The 18,727-nt window shown below is 42.5% G+C and overlaps 1 protein-coding gene and 2 long non-coding RNA genes across 5 annotated transcripts; 1 reads left to right on the top strand and 2 right to left on the bottom strand.

The window, feature by feature from the left end:
* Positions 1-400: 400 nt before the first annotated feature.
* On the bottom strand, positions 401-2,447 carry LOC148649477 (uncharacterized). Its single transcript, XR_015926550.1, has 3 exons — positions 2,310-2,447; positions 1,895-1,993; positions 401-618 (listed from the first exon to the last, which is right to left on the bottom strand). It is a non-coding gene; the product is annotated as an uncharacterized LOC148649477 (long non-coding RNA).
* Positions 2,448-4,091: 1,644 nt separating this feature from the next.
* On the top strand, positions 4,092-10,558 carry LOC148649476 (uncharacterized). Of its 3 annotated transcripts, none has more exons than XR_015926360.1 (3): positions 4,092-4,187; positions 5,080-7,715; positions 8,181-10,558. It is a non-coding gene; the product is annotated as an uncharacterized LOC148649476 (long non-coding RNA). The 3 variants fall into 3 exon arrangements; XR_015926361.1 differs by having other exon boundaries at positions 4,109-7,715; positions 8,181-8,285; positions 9,624-10,558; XR_015926359.1 differs by having other exon boundaries at positions 4,109-7,715.
* Positions 10,559-14,626: 4,068 nt separating this feature from the next.
* On the bottom strand, positions 14,627-18,709 carry LOC148649475 (RNA-binding protein 43-like). Its single transcript, XM_088606249.1, has 4 exons — positions 18,490-18,709; positions 18,091-18,291; positions 17,429-17,520; positions 14,627-17,335 (listed from the first exon to the last, which is right to left on the bottom strand). Exons 2-4 carry the CDS (start codon positions 18,278-18,280, stop codon positions 16,523-16,525), a joined length of 1,095 nt encoding a protein of 364 aa, XP_088462375.1. The 5' UTR covers positions 18,281-18,291; positions 18,490-18,709; the 3' UTR covers positions 14,627-16,522.
* Positions 18,710-18,727: the final 18 nt, after the last annotated feature.

The raw sequence follows: 18,727 nt of genomic DNA, 5'->3' as shown, positions 1-18,727 counted from the left end.
CAATAACAATTTTTTTTTATAATAATGGCTAATGAGCAGTGGAGGGAAATTCCTGAGCTAACAGAGCCAGCTTTCTCTAGGACTTTTCACCCCAGGTGACTTTTTACACTTACATTTCCTTTTGTTTAAAAGAAGCAACACAGGTCTATTGTGTGTTTGTGTGCTGGGGGTTGGGGGGTGGGGGTGAATGCTGAATTCCACAGCCCAGAGCAATTCTGTCAATAACGTCACCTTAAGTGATCAAAATCCTGGATTTTCCACTCAGACATAGGTCAAACCCTACTGCCAAGCAACAGGCCTGACAGAGATGGATTATACAACAGAATTAAAGACCGAAGTTCAGAATGTCAAAAGTGCTATTATTCTTTAAAAGAAAAATATTGCTTTTTAGTTCAGAAGATTTAAAAGTATAGATTTTTCTTTATTCACACTTATACATTATGTATTTATTTTCCCTTAAGATATAAATTATAGGTAATATCCACATATCAATTTGTTCATATACAATCGGTGCAGGTCTGGTTTTGATTATTATTGCCGTTTGTCATTGGTGGTTTTTACAAAGAGACAATGTTATTTGTAGTAGTTCAGGTGGGCAGCTGCGCCAGCATGCGTTGTCTGCAAAGGAACAAGAAACAGGTTTATTCCATGCTGAAAAGAGAAGAGAGAAAACACAACGTTGTGGCCGATATAGCCTTGCGTCAAGCCACACCAAGAAAAATCACTGAGTAATCTATGTTATTTGTAATGCTACAGAATATCTATACAAAACAGCAACACATTTGGAATAAACTTGCATGTAAGAGGAGAGGAGAGAAGAGGAAACTTTTTTCACGGTTAGTGTAGGAAAGTCTAATTTTTCGCTTTCTCTGTGCCTAGTTTTAAAGTCTGATTATGTTTGAAATGTTTGGGTAGCTTTAATGAAAGATTACTCCTTTTTCGTTAATTCAGTGAAGTCAGTGCTAGCCTAAATCCCCCCATGCTAAATGAAATAAGTGATGGCTAAATTAAACAGCACAAGATACCATCGCATATGAGATCACTAATAGCTACGCCCAAATTGCAAAATACTCTCCCTGGGCCATATATTTTTTGCAGGTTTAATGAGATACAGCCTGCAAGAATGAAAAGTGTTGATATACTTATTAAAGCTGCATGTCGGGAAGGACCCAGTATAAAATTGGATTTAATTAGATGATTATTTCAAAGTGCTTGATTAAGGCTGTGTTCCTATGAAAAGCCACTTCACAATGATAACAGTATTTTGGCCCAAATGTGACAAAGCAGTTATAGTTTAAAAAAAAATCCAAACTGCTTTATCGTTAACTTGGCTTTTAAAACTCCCATAAAATAAGTGTCTCTACTCTTCTCCGTCATGCATGAGCTCAGTGTCTGAGCCATACGTATATCTAGGGCCGTCCTGATGTTTTTAATAAATGTTTTTGCTCATTTTGTCCTGTAATGTATTTGGTGAATGATATCGAACTGGCCTGGAAGACGGCTGATCTATCTGTCTGCTCCCAGCTGCTTTATAGAAAAAAAAACCCTGCTCTAGTCTTACAAATTAGAGTGTTTTTCTGGGTTGAAATCCAAAATAAATTATTGAAAGTCAACAAAAACAACAACAACAACAACAACAACATCAACAACAATAATAATACATAATAATACATTATGATATATTAAAGAAAGTCTTTATTCATATTATAATAGGATTGGCAAAGATTTATTAATTTTAATGAAACCCTCTATTTGATTTCTTGGTACAGCTTAATTGCCTGGATACAGCAATTGGCTTCAGCAAATTATTTTGTACTGCAGCCCCATGAAAGTAATATTGTAAAAATAATTGAGCTTTTCTGGGGCCAATTTGTTATTAAATAAAAACACTTACAGTTCTGGTGTATTGTGTCCATACATTCTTTTAGAACATTGTGTTTTCCAGCAAATTCCCTTACAGCTAGTTGCTCAGAAGACCTGCCAAAGACTTCAGCTCATCCAATAAAAAGAGAGAAATGTTGTTCATTTTTAAATCTTGTGTGGTCTGGATATTGAAATTCACATAATTCGCGTGACACCCATGCCAACATCTTAGTGTTTCAGTTCCTAAAGTACAGTCATCTACATGTGTACTCTAATTAGAGTTTGAATAATTTGAATCTGCAGTGCAGACCTAAAAAATACATTAGACATAAAAAATTAAAACATTACCATGAACTTTCAGATCCCTACAATGACAGCACACATCTTTAAACAATAATCAGTTACGAGAGAAGAATATCTGCCAAGCAAAATGAGCTTAAACTTACAAAAAAACTCCAACAATTATATATTGCTCGCAGACGTCTGGGAGTGGTGATTCTCTCTGTGCTGTTCTTTCAGTTCACGGTTTTTGTGCTTGACAGCAAGGCCGAGCGTGTGGGGAGCCCTCAGACTGCGCAGTCAGGCTCAAGGCCTCACTATGTAGAAGACATTGTCTGGTTCAAGGAGCAGAAGCCATAGCAACCGCAGCTGAGTAAAAGACTGTACAAGCTTCAAGGCCGTTTTTCTAAGTAGAGTTACAATGCATACAATAAATCTTTAAGAAGACCCTGATGTGTCCAAATGGAGACCAAAATTGTTTTCCACACATCTGAGGAATCATTCTTGTGCTGAAAGCACACAGCACTGTGCCGCTCTGTGTCTGATTGTACGTTGTTTTGTTTTTGTACTTGCACTGTATAACAGAGGGCCCATAATCATAAGAGGTAAACTGCCCATTCCAGTTTTCTGTATTTTTTTTATTGCATACACTATTACACGCCCTCCTCATTCGGTCTTAGCTCAGTGCAACGCCACCCCTGTGCAGACGTGGGGAGAGTGAGGAACTGCAGACGGACTCCTCCTACGCCTTTTGATATGTCACAGGCTCCGTATCGGAGAATAGGAGATTCAGCACCAACTGGAGGAGAGCTGTGTCCCTCACTGACATCACTGTGAGCCCGCAGGCTCCTGGAGTCACTGTTTCACTAGGTAGCCACTAGAGTCTGACAGACTTGTCCCAGCCCTGGGAGTCCCCAGCCCGTTGTACCCCTGGGGAATCCCACCACCCCAGCATTCTGGAAAGACAAGGACAGGAAACCCAATGGGAGTTGTATGTAGAGTGACAAGAAAGATTGAATGCTGTCGCTCCCTACTGAAGTACAAGGTACAAGAGTTTCAAGGGAACTCTCAGTCTATTCATTTGTATTTTTATGCAATAACCTACCTTCATAGCAAAACATCATGCTGATAATACCACTTAATGCAGATGTAGACTGTGAAGTGTGGAGATGCGCTCAGTACATATTTCAACCTTCAGGTCTAGACTCATGCTGACTCTTAAACCTACCCTTTATTATGAACAATTAGCTCTCCTCAAGGCCTCTTTAAGATTAGCTCCAAAACAAGGCCTCTCCCAAACCAGTGCGAAACCCTCAATCCTAGCCCAATGCATAAAGCTAACACTACCTGTCAGGAATCCATCAGTTTAAGGAGAAATTAAATGACCATTTTGTCACAGTCTCCTTGAAGAGTTTAGAGGTGTAGATAGAATGTAACAATAACAATGGCACAGCCACAATTGCAAAGACGTGCAATGGTCTTTATTAAGTCCACAGCCCAAAAAACAAAGTGAAAAACACAAACTAACCAGGGAAAAAAAACCAACGCAAAGCCATAGTATAATAATATATACATTAATTGCTGTAAAAAAAAAAAAAATTGTTGGAGGCACCTCCTATTCCAACCCACACCCAACTTGCTCCTACTGTATATCTCCCCTCCTATCTTGAAGAGCTCCTTTTCTAGGTTAAACTCCTCCCCCTAGAATATTCCACTATAAAGCAAAAAATAATTTTACAAAATAATAACCAGAATTCTGATAAACACAATTCTCCATTAAGTACACAACTAGCCAATGAACATAATATTTCCAAAAATAAAATATCATACTCATACTCCTTTCATGTACATAAATATTGTTTAAGAAAATACTACCCCCTCTTAATGGTATCTTCTTACAAATCAATCCACGCATGCGCAACCCCGAAACAGGCACTACTAAGCCAGCCCCTGTTGCCATGCCAAAGTTTGGGTCCTACAGGTTGTGGGAGAAACCATTTCATTTTGCCGGTGAGAAATCCAAACAACTTGTTTATTTGAAACATGTGAGTTGATCACCAATTTGGTTCATTTCACTTCTAAAACAAAGGAAAACAGGTGCTTGGTTTGTGTTAATGTTTAATTTTGATAATACGGGAACAACCTAACTTTACTCTGTGTGTGCACCCACAGAGCAAGCAAAGCTATCCGCGGATTTCCAGACTAGTTTGTTGACGTTGGAAACTAGAGTTATCGCCTTTGTTTAGATAGTGAAATGTTTGCGTATGTGTGTGTATGTGTTCATGTGGATACCCCACGAGTGCCAGGTGATCTGGAAACGGAGTCTCCAGTCACACATCTGTTCATACAGTTAGTTATGGTGTCTTTCTCTTGTGCAATTACCAGTGCTTTCTGAACTATAAAAACAACTTTGGTCCATCACAGCAATCAAAAGTCTAAGCTGAAGGGACAGGATATTATCTCAAACATATTAATGAGGTTAAATGTAAAATAGAACCTAATATAAGTTGTACTGTAGGTAGTAAATCTAGTGTTTAAATGCATTTTAATAAGAATCACTTTAATGGTTTGCTTTTTAAAACTTTGCTATAAGAAATTCAAAAAACTTTATCATTATTATGTTCTTTAACTTGAAGACAGACTAATAATTCGGGATTGATTTGGAAGCTGTGCTAAAGCTACCATATGATGAATTTTATATTAACTGCAGTAGATTACATACACGGTTGGATGAAGATTGCGTGATATATAAATTAAAGATTCATTAAATATAATTTGGGTTGCATAATTGTGTGAACTTAAATAGAGGATCTACACACTAAAAATAGAGCTGCCATTCTTTTCCTTTAACTATTAATACACTTGCAGCAATTGAGAAGCATTTGAAGGCAATGCAATAGACTAGCAATGCGATAGACTAGCTCTGTTTCCTTTCAGAGTGGCTACTGAGCTCAGTCAGTACTGTCAGGGATTATTCTTCTCCAAGAAAGCTGATGACATCTGACCACAGTAATTGCAGGATATCGGTTCCTAAATACAGAAAGACAAGAATGATTATTTTTGCCAGTGTTCCTGGAGGTAAGATCTTTCCATTGAGAGTGCTCCGTGCCTGTTAGCACAAAAACACTGGGCACCCATCCCCTCTGAGTGAAATGGCGTGCTGATGACTTTCATCTTCTTTCTCCCGATAAGGAGCATTCATCCTGCAGCTTTCACTCTTGCCATTCATGTCACATAATTTACTGCAATGAGCTTCTTACTTTATGATGGTTAGCCAGGAGGATAGGGTGATTAATTTACAATTTAAAGGAAAAGAAAATCACCCATGTATTTAAAAAGTCCACCACACTTGTATTTAAAAAGCTCCAGAATTAAAGCTTCTGTTATATTACTATACTCACTGGAGTTGGTTGAAATGGTTGTGCTAACTCGTCAGTGCATATAAATGCTGTTTAAGGCAGGACATGCATTATTATAAATGGAAACACATTTTCAGACCCTGTCAGTATTTTCGTTGGCAAAATATTACACTGTACACATTGTAACTAAAAACCTCAGAAAACCCAAGCAGGTAACTTGAAAGTTTAAAAGGCTGCTTTGGGCCAAACCTTCTCTTTGACAGCCTTTTGTGATGGGAATATCAGGTGCAAACTGCAAGGCTGAAGCAGCAGCAATGCTTGTGAACTTCTAAATTACTACTATCCTCCTATTTCAGTTTTATTTAGGAGCTTTAATGTATGACATTTCAATGTGAAAAATGACCTTTGTGCCAAGCCAGCAGCCGTGTCACCCTGCAGCTCTTAACTGGCTACCCACTGAAGCTCAGCAGGGTTGAGCCTGGTCAGTACCTGGAGGGAAGATCTCCTAGGAAGCTATGGTTGCTTCTGGAAGTGGTGTTAGTTAAAGCGAGGTCCTGACTCTCAGGGGTCATTGAAGATCCCCGGACATTTCTCGATAAGAGTAGGGAGTTATCCCAGTGTCCAGGCCAAATTTCCCCCCTCGGCCTTTACTGTAGCCTCCAAATTGCCCCCCCATATGACTGGCTTGCACTTGCGCTGCGATGGACTGGTGTCCTGTCCAGGGTGTACCCTGCCTTGCACTCGTTGCTTGCTAGGTAGGCTCCGGCTTCCCGCAACACCATATGGTATAAATCAGTTTGGTAAATGACATGATATGACATGACCTTTGTGTCATACCAGTTATTCAAAATCCTCCAATACCAAGTGGAAACTTTGTGGGAGTACATTTGAAAGCAAGAGCAGGAGAGTACTTCTTTACATACAGCATAATGTGAGTGTGGAACAAGCTACCCAGCCACGCTGTTGAAGCTGATACCCTGGTTTCTTTCAAGAAGATTCTCAAATTAATCAGCTACTACCAAATGAGCTGGACAGCTCTGATGACCTAAGGCTCCTTCAGACTTCCCCAGTATTGTCCCAGCGAGGGGATGCAGACAAAAGTAAGGAGAAAGAGCAGCAGAGACAGCAGGTCAAGGAAGTGGAGAACGGCCTGTGCAATCTGACCTGAGTTTCCCAATAAAATCTGAGTGTTTTTAGAGTAGACATATGAAAGTTATCATATAAATGGTCTTTAAATGGTCTTTCAAGGTGCATTAGAAAAATCTTTGATGTTTTATCACAAAGAGTCTATTATAATTAACAAATGGAAGATGTGAATGATCTAAAATGGGTATCTACAGTATGTGTATCTAATATCTGTAGGCATCTTAGACCTTTAAGGCTGAAATGAGACAGAACAGGTCAAGATCCTTGGGTCAATAACTGCTAATTATCAAAGGGCAGGCTAGGCTGAATGGTCCATTCTCGTTTGTTCTAATGTCCTTATCCTACATTTGTTAATTACACAAAAAACCCTGTTGCTTGTCTTAAACATGTCCATAAGACAGTCGGGATTTAGGTTTGTAGCGAATAATGCCGTTTTTATTTCCTGTTAGAGTAACAAGGATGGATACCGACCTGTTAGCAAACGATAAAGTGTTATCCATCAGACAGATCAAACCATCTGAAAAGAAGACACAAGGGCTACAACTTGCAACTTGCAACTTGGGAAAAAATGAACCTGCGTAGCTTTGTGTTGATTGTACAGTGAATGACATCAGAGCCAGGTGTATACACTATAGATTTTTCAATCGGTTTAAGAACAGACGTATCATTCAAAAGTGAGCTCAAGTAGGTCATGTAATAAGATATCGGTGAGACCGTCAAGAATGACAATTGAGTTTCCAGTCTTTTATGTTTTGACCCTCATTGTATGCTGCAGTTGATGCCGATTTGAACGATTCCATGAAAGCTTTCTATAGGAAGTCCAATGCACACATGATATGTTGTGTAGCTCGGTTATATAAGCAGCACATGTAGATCTTAGTCAATACAAATCTTCATACGGTTCTTAATTTTACGACTGCTGATGATGATGTATATTTGTATTTTCGTTTTGAATGCGGTTTCCTGAGCAACTTCCTGAAGGGCCTTCCACACAAGACCTGGGGGTAGGATTCAAAATAGTGGACTGGACCGGCCTGTCGAGTCCCAGTGATTCCACAAAAATCATTGGTGAGCTTCGTCTTTTCAACTGGGACAAGCAACAATCGGAGAAAAAACAGTGATGAAAGAAGCCATGCATGGCACTCCTAAAACCCCTACTGATTAGTATCGATAGAACCAGCATAGGCTCTTTAACAATAACAGGTAATAAACAGAAGACAGAACATAAGTGTCTTCACCTTGCTACAGATCTGCACAGTGCTACTTGAATCCACATCCCTGGGAACTGTATGGCTTTGTCTGTTACTATAGCAACCTGGTTTCTAAGAAGCATTTGCAGGAGGGAGCATTATGGGTAATGATATTTAATCTTTAGATGACCAAATATGTGCTGAGCGCTGTCACACATGCGCCTGCGGGTCTTTATGTTTTCAATGTTTCATGCATCTGTGAGACTGTGTGATAGTAAGTAAAATGTTATTTTCTTAATTTTTGATCCGTTTTCTTTATTTGCCCTGTACATTTATTTCTCAGCATCTTAATAGAAAACAAACTGTGAAAACTGGGTCGTTTGTACTCTGCACTGGTGGCGTGTGGAAGACTCCATTCTGATCAATTGTAATCTCCCTGAGCATTACCGTGAGTGTCTGGAACCCGAAACTGAAGCACCAAGAAATCTGATCCTCCCTGCTGAGGCATAATGAAAAACACTAAATGCACATCACCAAACAATTGTCGGTCTCGTCGTCTTGCATTTTATGTCTCAGTTCTCTCAGTAGACGGTAAAAATGCAAATGTATAAATTATTTTGATTTTATTCATTTAAAGCATAGTCGTAGTCTCTCAGTTCCTCTTGATAAATCACACAACCCAAAAGCAGTTTCCAATTTGAATTGGAAACAACTGGTTTTATGTGTATGGCTGGAAATCAAGGGTGAATTTCTAAGCCAGCCTTTATTTCAATAAATCATTCAGTAGGGAAGGCATAAGTCCTATCTTTCTGTGATTGAAAGAAGGCTAAATAATTCATATTTTAATATTTTAGTCTCTTTAGTAGGCTACATTTCTGTAAATATATTAGTACTAATACCTTGTAAGATGTAATTTCAAATAGCCCTATATGAAATCCAGTCACATGCCACACTGCCAGAGCTGGATCGTTATCATCAACAGAGATTCCTCATTTAACCTGTCTTTCTGATGGTCTCTTTGTCTTCTTTACCTCACTCTCATATTTACTGTAAATATATATGACAAAAAAACAAAACAAATTAAGGCAGGCAAAACAGAATCATTGAGCTTTTTGTCTTTTGGCAAAAGGACAGAACCAACACTGGCCAGACACTACAAATTCTAATACATCAGCAAAGTCTGCTGTTCTAGTATTGAAATATGTTCAATATAGTGGCTTTTGTTTAGCTCCAAGACCTCAGATAACATTAAAACCAGAAAGGTACAATGTAGAATCTCTCCAGAGTGTTCCTGACTTGTGAGCTGCTTCCCAGATGGGACTATGATACTGATAAGAGACCAGTGAGCAGGCAACATGTATAATCCAAACTGCAAAATGCACAGACACCTTAGATATTAGTCACACTAATGACCTAGTGGGTACAGAGTATCATTTGCATTTAATTCAGTAGCAGATCCCTAACTTACTTAAATGGCATTGAACACTGTGCGCGCATTTGTCAGAGTATTGAGTAATCATTGCTTTCTGTGCTATTTATTTATTTAAGTGTTGTGCTTGCCTTATGACATCAAATGATCACACTGAGTCGCTGATCTCTCCTGGCAATAGACTGTGCTGTCATGAGAAGGCCTGCAGTGTTGTTCTGACTCCTATTGCACAGGGTTGCCGGACAGGAGCAGGCCTCTACCAGGCCCTGCTCCCGACTGGTGCTGCACACCCCTCCGACTCGCACGTCTCGGTGGAACCGTGTTTTATTCCCCATCTGCCACATGTTGAGCCCACAGGGAGCCATGAGGAATACGTTTCTGCCTGAATGCCAGCTGAACCCGCCTGTCGCTGACTGCCGTTGTGTGCCGAGAGTGCCAGGAGACCAGAGCACTGTCCCAGCCTGGAACACATTGGAATGCAAGTGCTGCCGCCTCTCCTCCGCCGACCCGGGCTCTCGGGATGAGTCGTGCCGTTTTCTTTCTCTCACTCTGGCCCCAGTGGCCCGAGCTGGTTTTCAAAACTCAATTACCCCCCCAAAAAATCCAATGCCTTGTGCATCCACAAAGGCTCACTCCAAGGCCAGTTTGAGCAGCTGAAGCAGGTTTTTTTTGCAATCGATCCGGCTTCAGAGATAAAGCAGTTTGGGAATTCACTTTTTTTTATTAAATGTTACCTTACATCCTGTCAAAAGCTAAAATAACATCTCTGCCATATACCAGAATTCATCGTTTTAAACGTATGCCAGTAAGTATAGCTGAAAAAAATCCAGTACTTCAGAATGAAAGTGATATTTTTGCATTAACTGTTCTTCCTTGTTCCTTTCTAATGATCCTAGATGCTTTCCTGGCTTGTGGGGGGTCTAGCATTCAGCCTAATGGCTGACAAGACGTTAAACTGCAGAATCCCGGAGATGTGCACTTTTTGTCAGCAGCAATCGCTAGTGATGACAGTAAATGGTGGAATCGCAAAGTAAAAGCCTAGTGTGCTGATACGGCGTATTAATCATCTGTCATTACCAAACCCTTTGCAGTGAGTAAGTGTGGAATTCTTTTAATAACAGAGGCTTTAGCAGTAGAGCATCCATCACATTTCAAGACAAGACAATTGATGCTCCAGATCCCGAAAAAGCAAACCAGGAAACGGGATTAATCTGGAGTCTTTTCACAAGACTCACTTTCCGTGTAATATCACAACGCAATTGCAGAATAATAAAAAAATAAATAAAACAGAACTGTTTGTATCACGAGTTCCTGCAGTAGATGTACTCTTTCCCCAGAGCAAATCTCGTCACACATTCCTTATAATCTTCGGAATGCTGTGGTGTGACACCAGTGGATTTAGTCAGATCATGAGCTAATGGCCTCATGTGGTCAATCCTTGAGGGCTCTCTGAGGCCGTGGTCACTCTTGCCAGCAAGTAATAAGCACATCCGCTGTAAATGATATACCGGTTGTAGCGTTATAATGGCTCACACTACAATGTTAACAAAAAAAAATCTCTGCCAAGCACTTACAAAAACAGATCCTCCAATCCCTTTCCGTAGAACAGAATTGTATTTCAACATTACTGTGCAGAGCAAATGAAACAGGATTGTCGTACTTGTTAAACAAATCTCAGACATCTCATACTGTATGAATACACTGCATCACAGCTGTGTGATCGTGTCAGCACAGTGCTGACTACAAACAGATCAAAATGCACCTAACTTGTTTCTGCTGGATGTGTCGGTGCCTTGAGAGGAGTCAGCATCTCAGGAATGAAGGAAGACCTTACTGGGTCCCTGTCTGAATGCAGTACTAGACTGAGAATCTGTCTCATGCTCACTTGCAGAGCCCTTTGGTCCAGTTTGTTTAAAACGAGAGACAAGTTATCAGCTCCTTAGCAATAAAGAAAAACGGGGTGATGAGCCTTTCAGGTCTCCCACAGTCAGAGTGAAGACGGAGCGTTGACTCGTTTTGCATTTGCCCCGTCGTCACGATTCATTTGTCTGGCGGCACCTACAGCCCACTCCGCCGACAGAGGAAGGGCACGGAGACGTGACCTCTGGAGTAGACATGCAGCCGGAGAGCAGGGAATCCTCCCCCAGGGCCAGTCGAGCGCCACGCGGGAGAAGCAGGGAATCAGGCTCCCAATGAGCCGCTCATTTGGATCATAATAGAGGGACATTGATCAGGTTCAAAAGGCTTGAAGCTGCTGATGGAGCTCTTTATCTCCTCGCTGTGGGGGCTCTCCAGATTAGTTGAGGCACCTCAGCGGGGACTCTCAGCCACTGATTGCAGTTTTGCAATCTTCCATCTGCCATCAATTTGTATAGGAAATCACCAGAGATGGGAAGGATCAAGCACTGTATATCGTAAACATACTGTTTTTACACTTTTGTTAACATCGCGAAAATAAAAAACCCGTTGCACTTCTTTTTAACATGTTAGCATGCCCATGCGCTCGCTCGTGTTAGTCTTCTGGCTCTGCTTGTAGTGGGCAGAGGAAAGCTCTTCAAGCAGACCCTGAGGGTGTCCCTCCCGAGCTTCACAAGAGATCCTGAATCACAGGGGAGCCTCTCACAGGATCGTCCACACTAGTGCTGCTCAGTTCGGGAAGAGGGGGACCGGAGAGGCTGGGAGGAAGAGTCCTGTGTCAGAGCCTGAACCAGGCCTCGCCAGCCGCTGGCTCGCTCGCTGCCATCATCACCCCTGGGAAAGGCAACACCATTGTCATCTTCGCTTCCAATGGGAGAACAACTGAACATCTATGAATTGGCTTCATTACTCTCTGCTCTCCTCCCCACTAATAGCTGATGTGTAGTGAGCGTTCTGGCGCACTATGGCTGCCGTCGCATCATCCAGGTGAGGCTGCACACTGGTGGTGGTGGAGGGGATCCCCATTACCTGTAAAGCGCCTTGAGTGGAGTGTCCAGAAAAGCGCTATATAAGTGTAAGCAATTATTATTATTACTATTATTATAACACACGTTAGCTTCAAGAAAAAAAGCCATTTGTGAACTTCAGGTTTGCTCGGAAAAAACAAAATTCTGACTTGGAGTCATGGTTAATTCATTTTGACAACAGAAACTTTTTCTTTCCTATACTAATGACATATTCAGTGAAGCGCTAATTATGGAATCTTTTTTTTCTAATTAATGCATTCATTCATTATGGACCTAATCTGAAAATTATTTTACACTGCTATCATCACAGCGCAATTAATTACCACTGCAGGAAAAAATAATCAGCTGCAACAAAACATCAGCAGCCTGAAGCCTGTAGAAGCTCAAAGAAGGGGGACAACATTTACTCTGCTCTCTGGTATTGTTCATACCAACTGGCAAAGCCTTGCTGGGCTCATCCAGTGAGCTGCAAGTGCCATTGACAGTAAGGCCACCGTGTGGCATCATGAGGATTTCTGGTGGCGTGTTTCGTTTATGTAGATTCTCGATTATCCTGAGGAGATGCTTGTTTGCCCAGTTGTTAAAAACCAGAGGATGTTAAGTTACTCATTCTCACGGGGGGGATGCGTTCTTGCGGTGATGTACAGTATCTACCACACGAGGCCGTCCAGTCACAGGGGCTGCGCACATCACTTTCAGACACAAAGGCAATCGCAGCCCCTTGCCTGGATACAGCAATCGGGGGCCTGCAGCCCCTGCTTCTTCTGCAGTGACCGCCTGGCCTCTAACAGCACATGAACAGCCTCGCCGTGGCCCTCTCGGCCTTTTCGCCAGCCGCAGACACGACACGACACCAAGCGCGATGTTTTCGAACCGCAGGCGTTCCAGCGCTGCCCGCGTGCAGTCATCCTCCATCACGGACCTTCAGCCTTAACACACGCTTGTGCTTCCCAACACGAATACCAGCACCCTGAGCAACACTGTTTAGAGAAGCATCAAGAATGGGATTGAGGGATGGATCAGTCACTTTCACTCCAGGGACCCAGTAAAAGTTTTCCCTTCTGTGCACAGAACAAAATGAGTTTATTACCGTTTATGGATAATTATAGAATAAAATATACAATATTGTACTGCTGTAATTTATCTATATATCACAAAATACTGTTTTACTAATTAGGTTTGGCTGTTCATAACTTATTTATGCCAGAGTGTTACATTACAGGAAGTATGGTACCAATGAGGACCAACAACTGGCCCAAATGCCTACTGACAAACTGTGTGACCCATACCAACTCACACCATCCACAACCGCCAGTCATTACAAAACACAGACTGGCTTCACGATCCTTCTCATATTCTTTTAAGAAAACATGAGGAATGAACTTTACCTGAACACAGTACAATATATTCCTCTTTTGTTAGTTTTAATAAAGCTTATTTCAACTTTTTAATCCTTTAGATATGTCTGGAACTGCTCCCTGTGTTTGATAAACAGTACAGCTAAAATGATAAATGTATTATGCAGTTTTTATACAAGTATATAACAATTCTCTATCAATGACCTTGGAGAATTAAAAGAAATGTATGCATGTTTGAGAGACGCTGTATTATTTTTATTTACCCCTCAGAAGTCACTGCACTTTTTCCTTTTTTTGCTGCTGCCATCATAACCACGTTCTGGTTGGTAAAGGTTTACTTCAGCTTAAAACAAAAACGGACCAAGGAAATCACTGCTCTGCAACACCAACAAAGAAACACAAAAGCTAAATGAAAAACACTGCCATCCAGTGGTTGAACCTCTTGAATGAAACAGGACAAAGCCAGGCTGTTAAGTTTTCCACAGCTAATCTTCACTCACCCTGCTCGGCAGGGCTCTGAATATGAGCAGGCCCTCTGCAGGGCTCCCCACTAAGCAGCTCCACATGCAGCTGAAGGAGAAACATCATCATCATATCTTTACTTTGCTTTTTCAACCCATATTTACAGTGGGACAAGAGGTTTACTCCATGCTGAACAGAGAAGAGAGAAAAGGCAACGTTTCGGCCGTGGAGCCTTCTTCAGGTGTGAGGCAGGCAGTGCAGTCATATTTACAGTGCTGCCTTTGCTGCTGCCTGCACCCCGCACCCCTTTGGTCCTCAAAATGTGCTCTCGCACCCTGGATCAAAAACTGTTGAAGTAGTTTCAAAAAAGATCTGGCCTACACACCTCGCACCCCCAGAATGGGAACCCGGCACCCCCAGAAGTGCATTCACCTCAAGTTAAGAACCACTGTATTCAGTTAATAACCTGCAAATCAGTACTCTAGTATGCACGTGTGACTGTGAACCTTAAAAACATTCTCATGGAAACTGATTATCCAACCACAAATAAAGAATAAATTTAACATGAAACATAAACACAACTTCAGAGACAGCATATTATTCTTGTGTTTATTTATGTCTACTGTCCATATGTGGTGTCAATTCAAATATTAAGACACAGGTGCTGATAATATATTTGTAAAGCTTTGTTGTTTCACAGACGACACGATTATTTTTTATGAAAATCTACATTTTATAAAGTGTGTTGCTATGTGAAAATACCAGATTACCTGATAGCAATGGATCCATCTGACTTTTGAGTGGTTTTATTTGAAAACAACCACAGAACCAAGGATAGAAAGGATAGAAGGATAGTTTCTGAGCCACAGAAACAAACCTCACTTAAAAAAAAACATTAATATTCAGAAACATTCTGGAAATTATGCAGTGGCAAAGCTACAAAACTAGAAAATAATCAGTAGAGATGGCTTTTTAAAAATATTTCCATGCAGTCACAGTCAGGCATCTGGGTGAGATTAGGTCTAGAGGCAAAAGGCGACAGGGTTTCAAGGTTTAAATTTAAAATCTGGCATAAGTGATTGCACTCCAGTTTTTACAAAAATATGTGGTTTGCCTCCTAATCAATCCATCTAAAGTCTGGCTGTCAGATCTAAATGTCTGGAGTCGCTTGGATAAGCATGACAGATTCCAGGCCTGCACTGATTGTGAAGGATCACTCAGCTCAACTGTTTTTTCTAGTCTAGAGCTCCCTCTGGTGTCACTTTCAATTACATCAACTACAGCTCGCGGTCCAGATAAACTGTATTCACTATGCACACATTCGACATTAACAGTTTTACCTCTACAGTTCATCTGTTTCATACAGGAAAGAAAAACAATTAAATTGAACAAAGCATTGGAATACTGATAACAGAACTATGACTCTTTTTTAAAACAAACACTAGTATAAGATGTATACATTTAAAATAAGCCAGAAGTCAAAATTCGATAATGGTGCACGTTATTAATCATTATCATAAAAACAATAAATTAATTTTCAGTAAAGTGTTTTATTGCAAAACAGAATATTGGAATGATTTATTTTGTCTTATTAATAATAAGTAGTACTAAGACTCTGCAGGGTTGTATAATTTATAGCTTTCAAAAACTCAGTAATAAAAATGCAAAGTCTCAAATTGATTCTTTTCATGCAAGAGCATTACGACAGCATTTAATTTAAGTACTTTAATGAATGCATTAATTACTATGTGTTGAACCAAGAGAGAAGTAAAAGAGAATAAATCCTACTGTGCATGCTGTAGCTTGAGAAATGTACACATCAGACTTCTGCACTTCTAACAAATAAAAAAAAAAAACTTGTGGTCTTAAATCCTTTTTCATTGAAAAACTAAAATAAAAACCACACAGGCTTTACATTTAAAAGCATACATTTATAAGAAACAGTAAATAGGTTATGTTGTAAGAAGCCCTTCATTCATGCATGAACACCTGGATTCCCAGAGCTGTTGACAGCGCAACTTGATGCTTTTTTCTTCAGAATCAATGCTGAAACATGAACCAGAGGACACAACTGGAGACTCAGGGGAAGGGAACAGAAAAACTCAGAGCAGGAGGTACACAAAGGGCCGTGGGTGTCTGGAACAAGCCACCCTGCCTGCTTATTGAACCTGATGTCCAAGAGTCCTTCACAAGACTGCTACTCAAGATCCTCGGACCAATCAGCTACTAACAGCCAAACGAGCTACAGTACGTGGGCCCAATGCCTCCGCTCGTTTGCAAACATTCTTATCTTCACATATGCAGTATATTCTGCAGCTCTTCATGTTTAAACTATTCTTAGTTATTGTGACAAGCACAGACCCTGTCCTACATTTGTTCAATACATCCTGTGAAATTTCAGACAACAGGTTAAGCAAGACAGTGGCTGAAACGCTTTATTAATGGTCTGAATGTCACAGTATTTGCCAAGTGTGCTGTTGCTGCTGGTCAGTCACCTCTGTGGAGCAGCTCCCTGTCTCACCCCACTATGGGGGAGACGTGGGTCCCCTGTTGCCCCTCTGCTGTAGCGGCTGGAGCTGACTGTCGGGTCCTCATCCGGCTCAGTGGTCACGCGCAAACGTTTCCTCTTCTCTTCAACCAGCTGACAGAACAAGAGGCAGCTGGAAGGGGGGCCCGTGACCTCGATATGGGGGACGAGAGGAGCCACGAGAACCCTGCCGCAGAGGAGTTTTGCTTCCTCGCAGACCTCCGCTAGCCCCTCCCTTTCAGCCTCGCCCCCCCCCCCGTACTGGATGATCTGAGTGCGTAACGGGCGCTGCAGGTCCGCCAGCAGCTCCTGGAGCTCCAGGTGGGCCCTTCGGAGCTGAGAAGGCCCTCTGGCGCTCTCGGTCAGGGTTATGCAGGTAAGCTCTCCTTGCACCTCTGTTGTGCGCTCCACGAAATACTCACGCGAAATGCGGTCCAGGTCCTCTTTGTGATAATGCTGAACGTACCTGAACACGTTCGAGTCCAGCCACACCGAGCACTCCCCGGCGCCCGCTCCGGGCACCTGCTTCGTGGGGGACTTCGCCGGCCCCTCTGCACCCAGCCTCAGGGGCTGCTGGCGGCCCTCGCGCCCCGCGAGTTTGGAAAGCTCCTCTCTCAGCTCCCTGACGGCCGTGAAGGGCCCCTCCACCAGGGCCCACCGGTGTGGCGGCGCCACCGTGACCCTGACCGGCCTGCGGGTGGACCGCAGGCCCCGGAGCACGTTTCCACCATCACTGAAGAGCGACAGGTCCACCTCCGCACGGGCATAGCAAAACACCTAGAAACAGCACACCCCTTTCACACACACGGCTACACAGAAGCACGCAGAAACACGGACAGCGGGCTTCTGCACGCACACTGACACACTTACGTCCTGAGAGAATGGGTAAACGGTCAGAGGATATTCTTCAAGCAGCTCTGGGTCTTGCAGGGTCTGTGTCATCTGAAGCACCCGGTCTGCGTCTGAAAAAACCCATCGGAATTACGTTAAACATACTTCATGGGGAACGGCGACGCCCAATTATAACACGTGTTAGAAATGTTCGTGTGAAAATGCTTGGCCGTACGATGAGGACCCCATAACCAAGGGGTTATTATCACCTGTTGGGTTCGTTTCAGTCGAGCTACACAGCTGAACCCTTAAGGGCAGGACTAATCTGTGCTCATTCACTTCTTTTAATACCCTACACAAGAGGGAGGTCGCATTTAAACTATTGCATTTCGTCACTGACCTCATTAAAATCCCCAACCTTTGGGTAGGAAAAAAAAAATCAGCAAATATTCCAGCCAAGCAGCCAGTTAGCCCAGTTCAGGCATTAATGAGAATGTCCAACTAGGCTGCAATGCAAACCCAGCAGCTGCTTAGGTGACAGAGAAACAAACTCCATCAATTAACAACCCGGACTGCCGGGTGACGAGCGGGAGACGGGTACTCGCAGGTGAGACCAGATGTAATATCACTGACGGCGCAGCCAGGAGGTCGACCCCTACGCAGAGGAAAGAAGAGCGCCCGTATTCTGGGAACCAGCCTACCCCTCTGCTCCTCAAACGTAATGAAGGCAACGCCCTTGAAAGCTGTCGGGTAGCGGATCGCCGCCACATCGCCCCCGCCGCTCCTCGCTCTCTGAAAGTGAATGACCAGCTTGTCCGCCATCCTGCCGCGGTCCAGCGCATCGTCCGGGACACCCGCCACCACAATCGTCCGGGCTTCCTCCGCGTCCATCCTGCGCCAGCCTGTGAGCAAGAATGACTGTCCATCACCACCACCACCATCACCATCACCATCACCATCATCATCATCATCTCCATCAGCAGGCCGGCAACGGAGCGCAAGTACCCCTGCTACGCAGCGTTTATTATTAATCATTTATTTCACCAGTTAAAGCAACGGAGACGAAAATGTGACTTTGCTACGACGACCTGTGGGTTTACCTGTTACCTCTCCAAACACCGCTTCCAGACTTGCCCAGTGTGGAAACACCGTTTACGGAATAACGCTGTGTCCCGACAAACCTGAGGACGAGAGGGAGCCGAACTCGGCTATTAAATTGATGGATTAAAATGCATCCATCAAGTGCGAAAGAACATTGTCCGAAACAACTGTTTTGTGGCACTAACGTTTCTACAGTTAATGCTAAAACAAAACCTAGGTAACCGATTTCTATCGTCT

Source organism: Lepisosteus platostomus, chromosome 14 (assembly GCF_059453375.1).
Source record: "Lepisosteus platostomus isolate fLepPlt1 chromosome 14, fLepPlt1.hap1, whole genome shotgun sequence".
Classification (NCBI taxonomy): Eukaryota; Metazoa; Chordata; class Actinopteri; order Semionotiformes; family Lepisosteidae; genus Lepisosteus; species Lepisosteus platostomus.
This window is presented reverse-complemented; position numbering and strand designations above follow the sequence as displayed.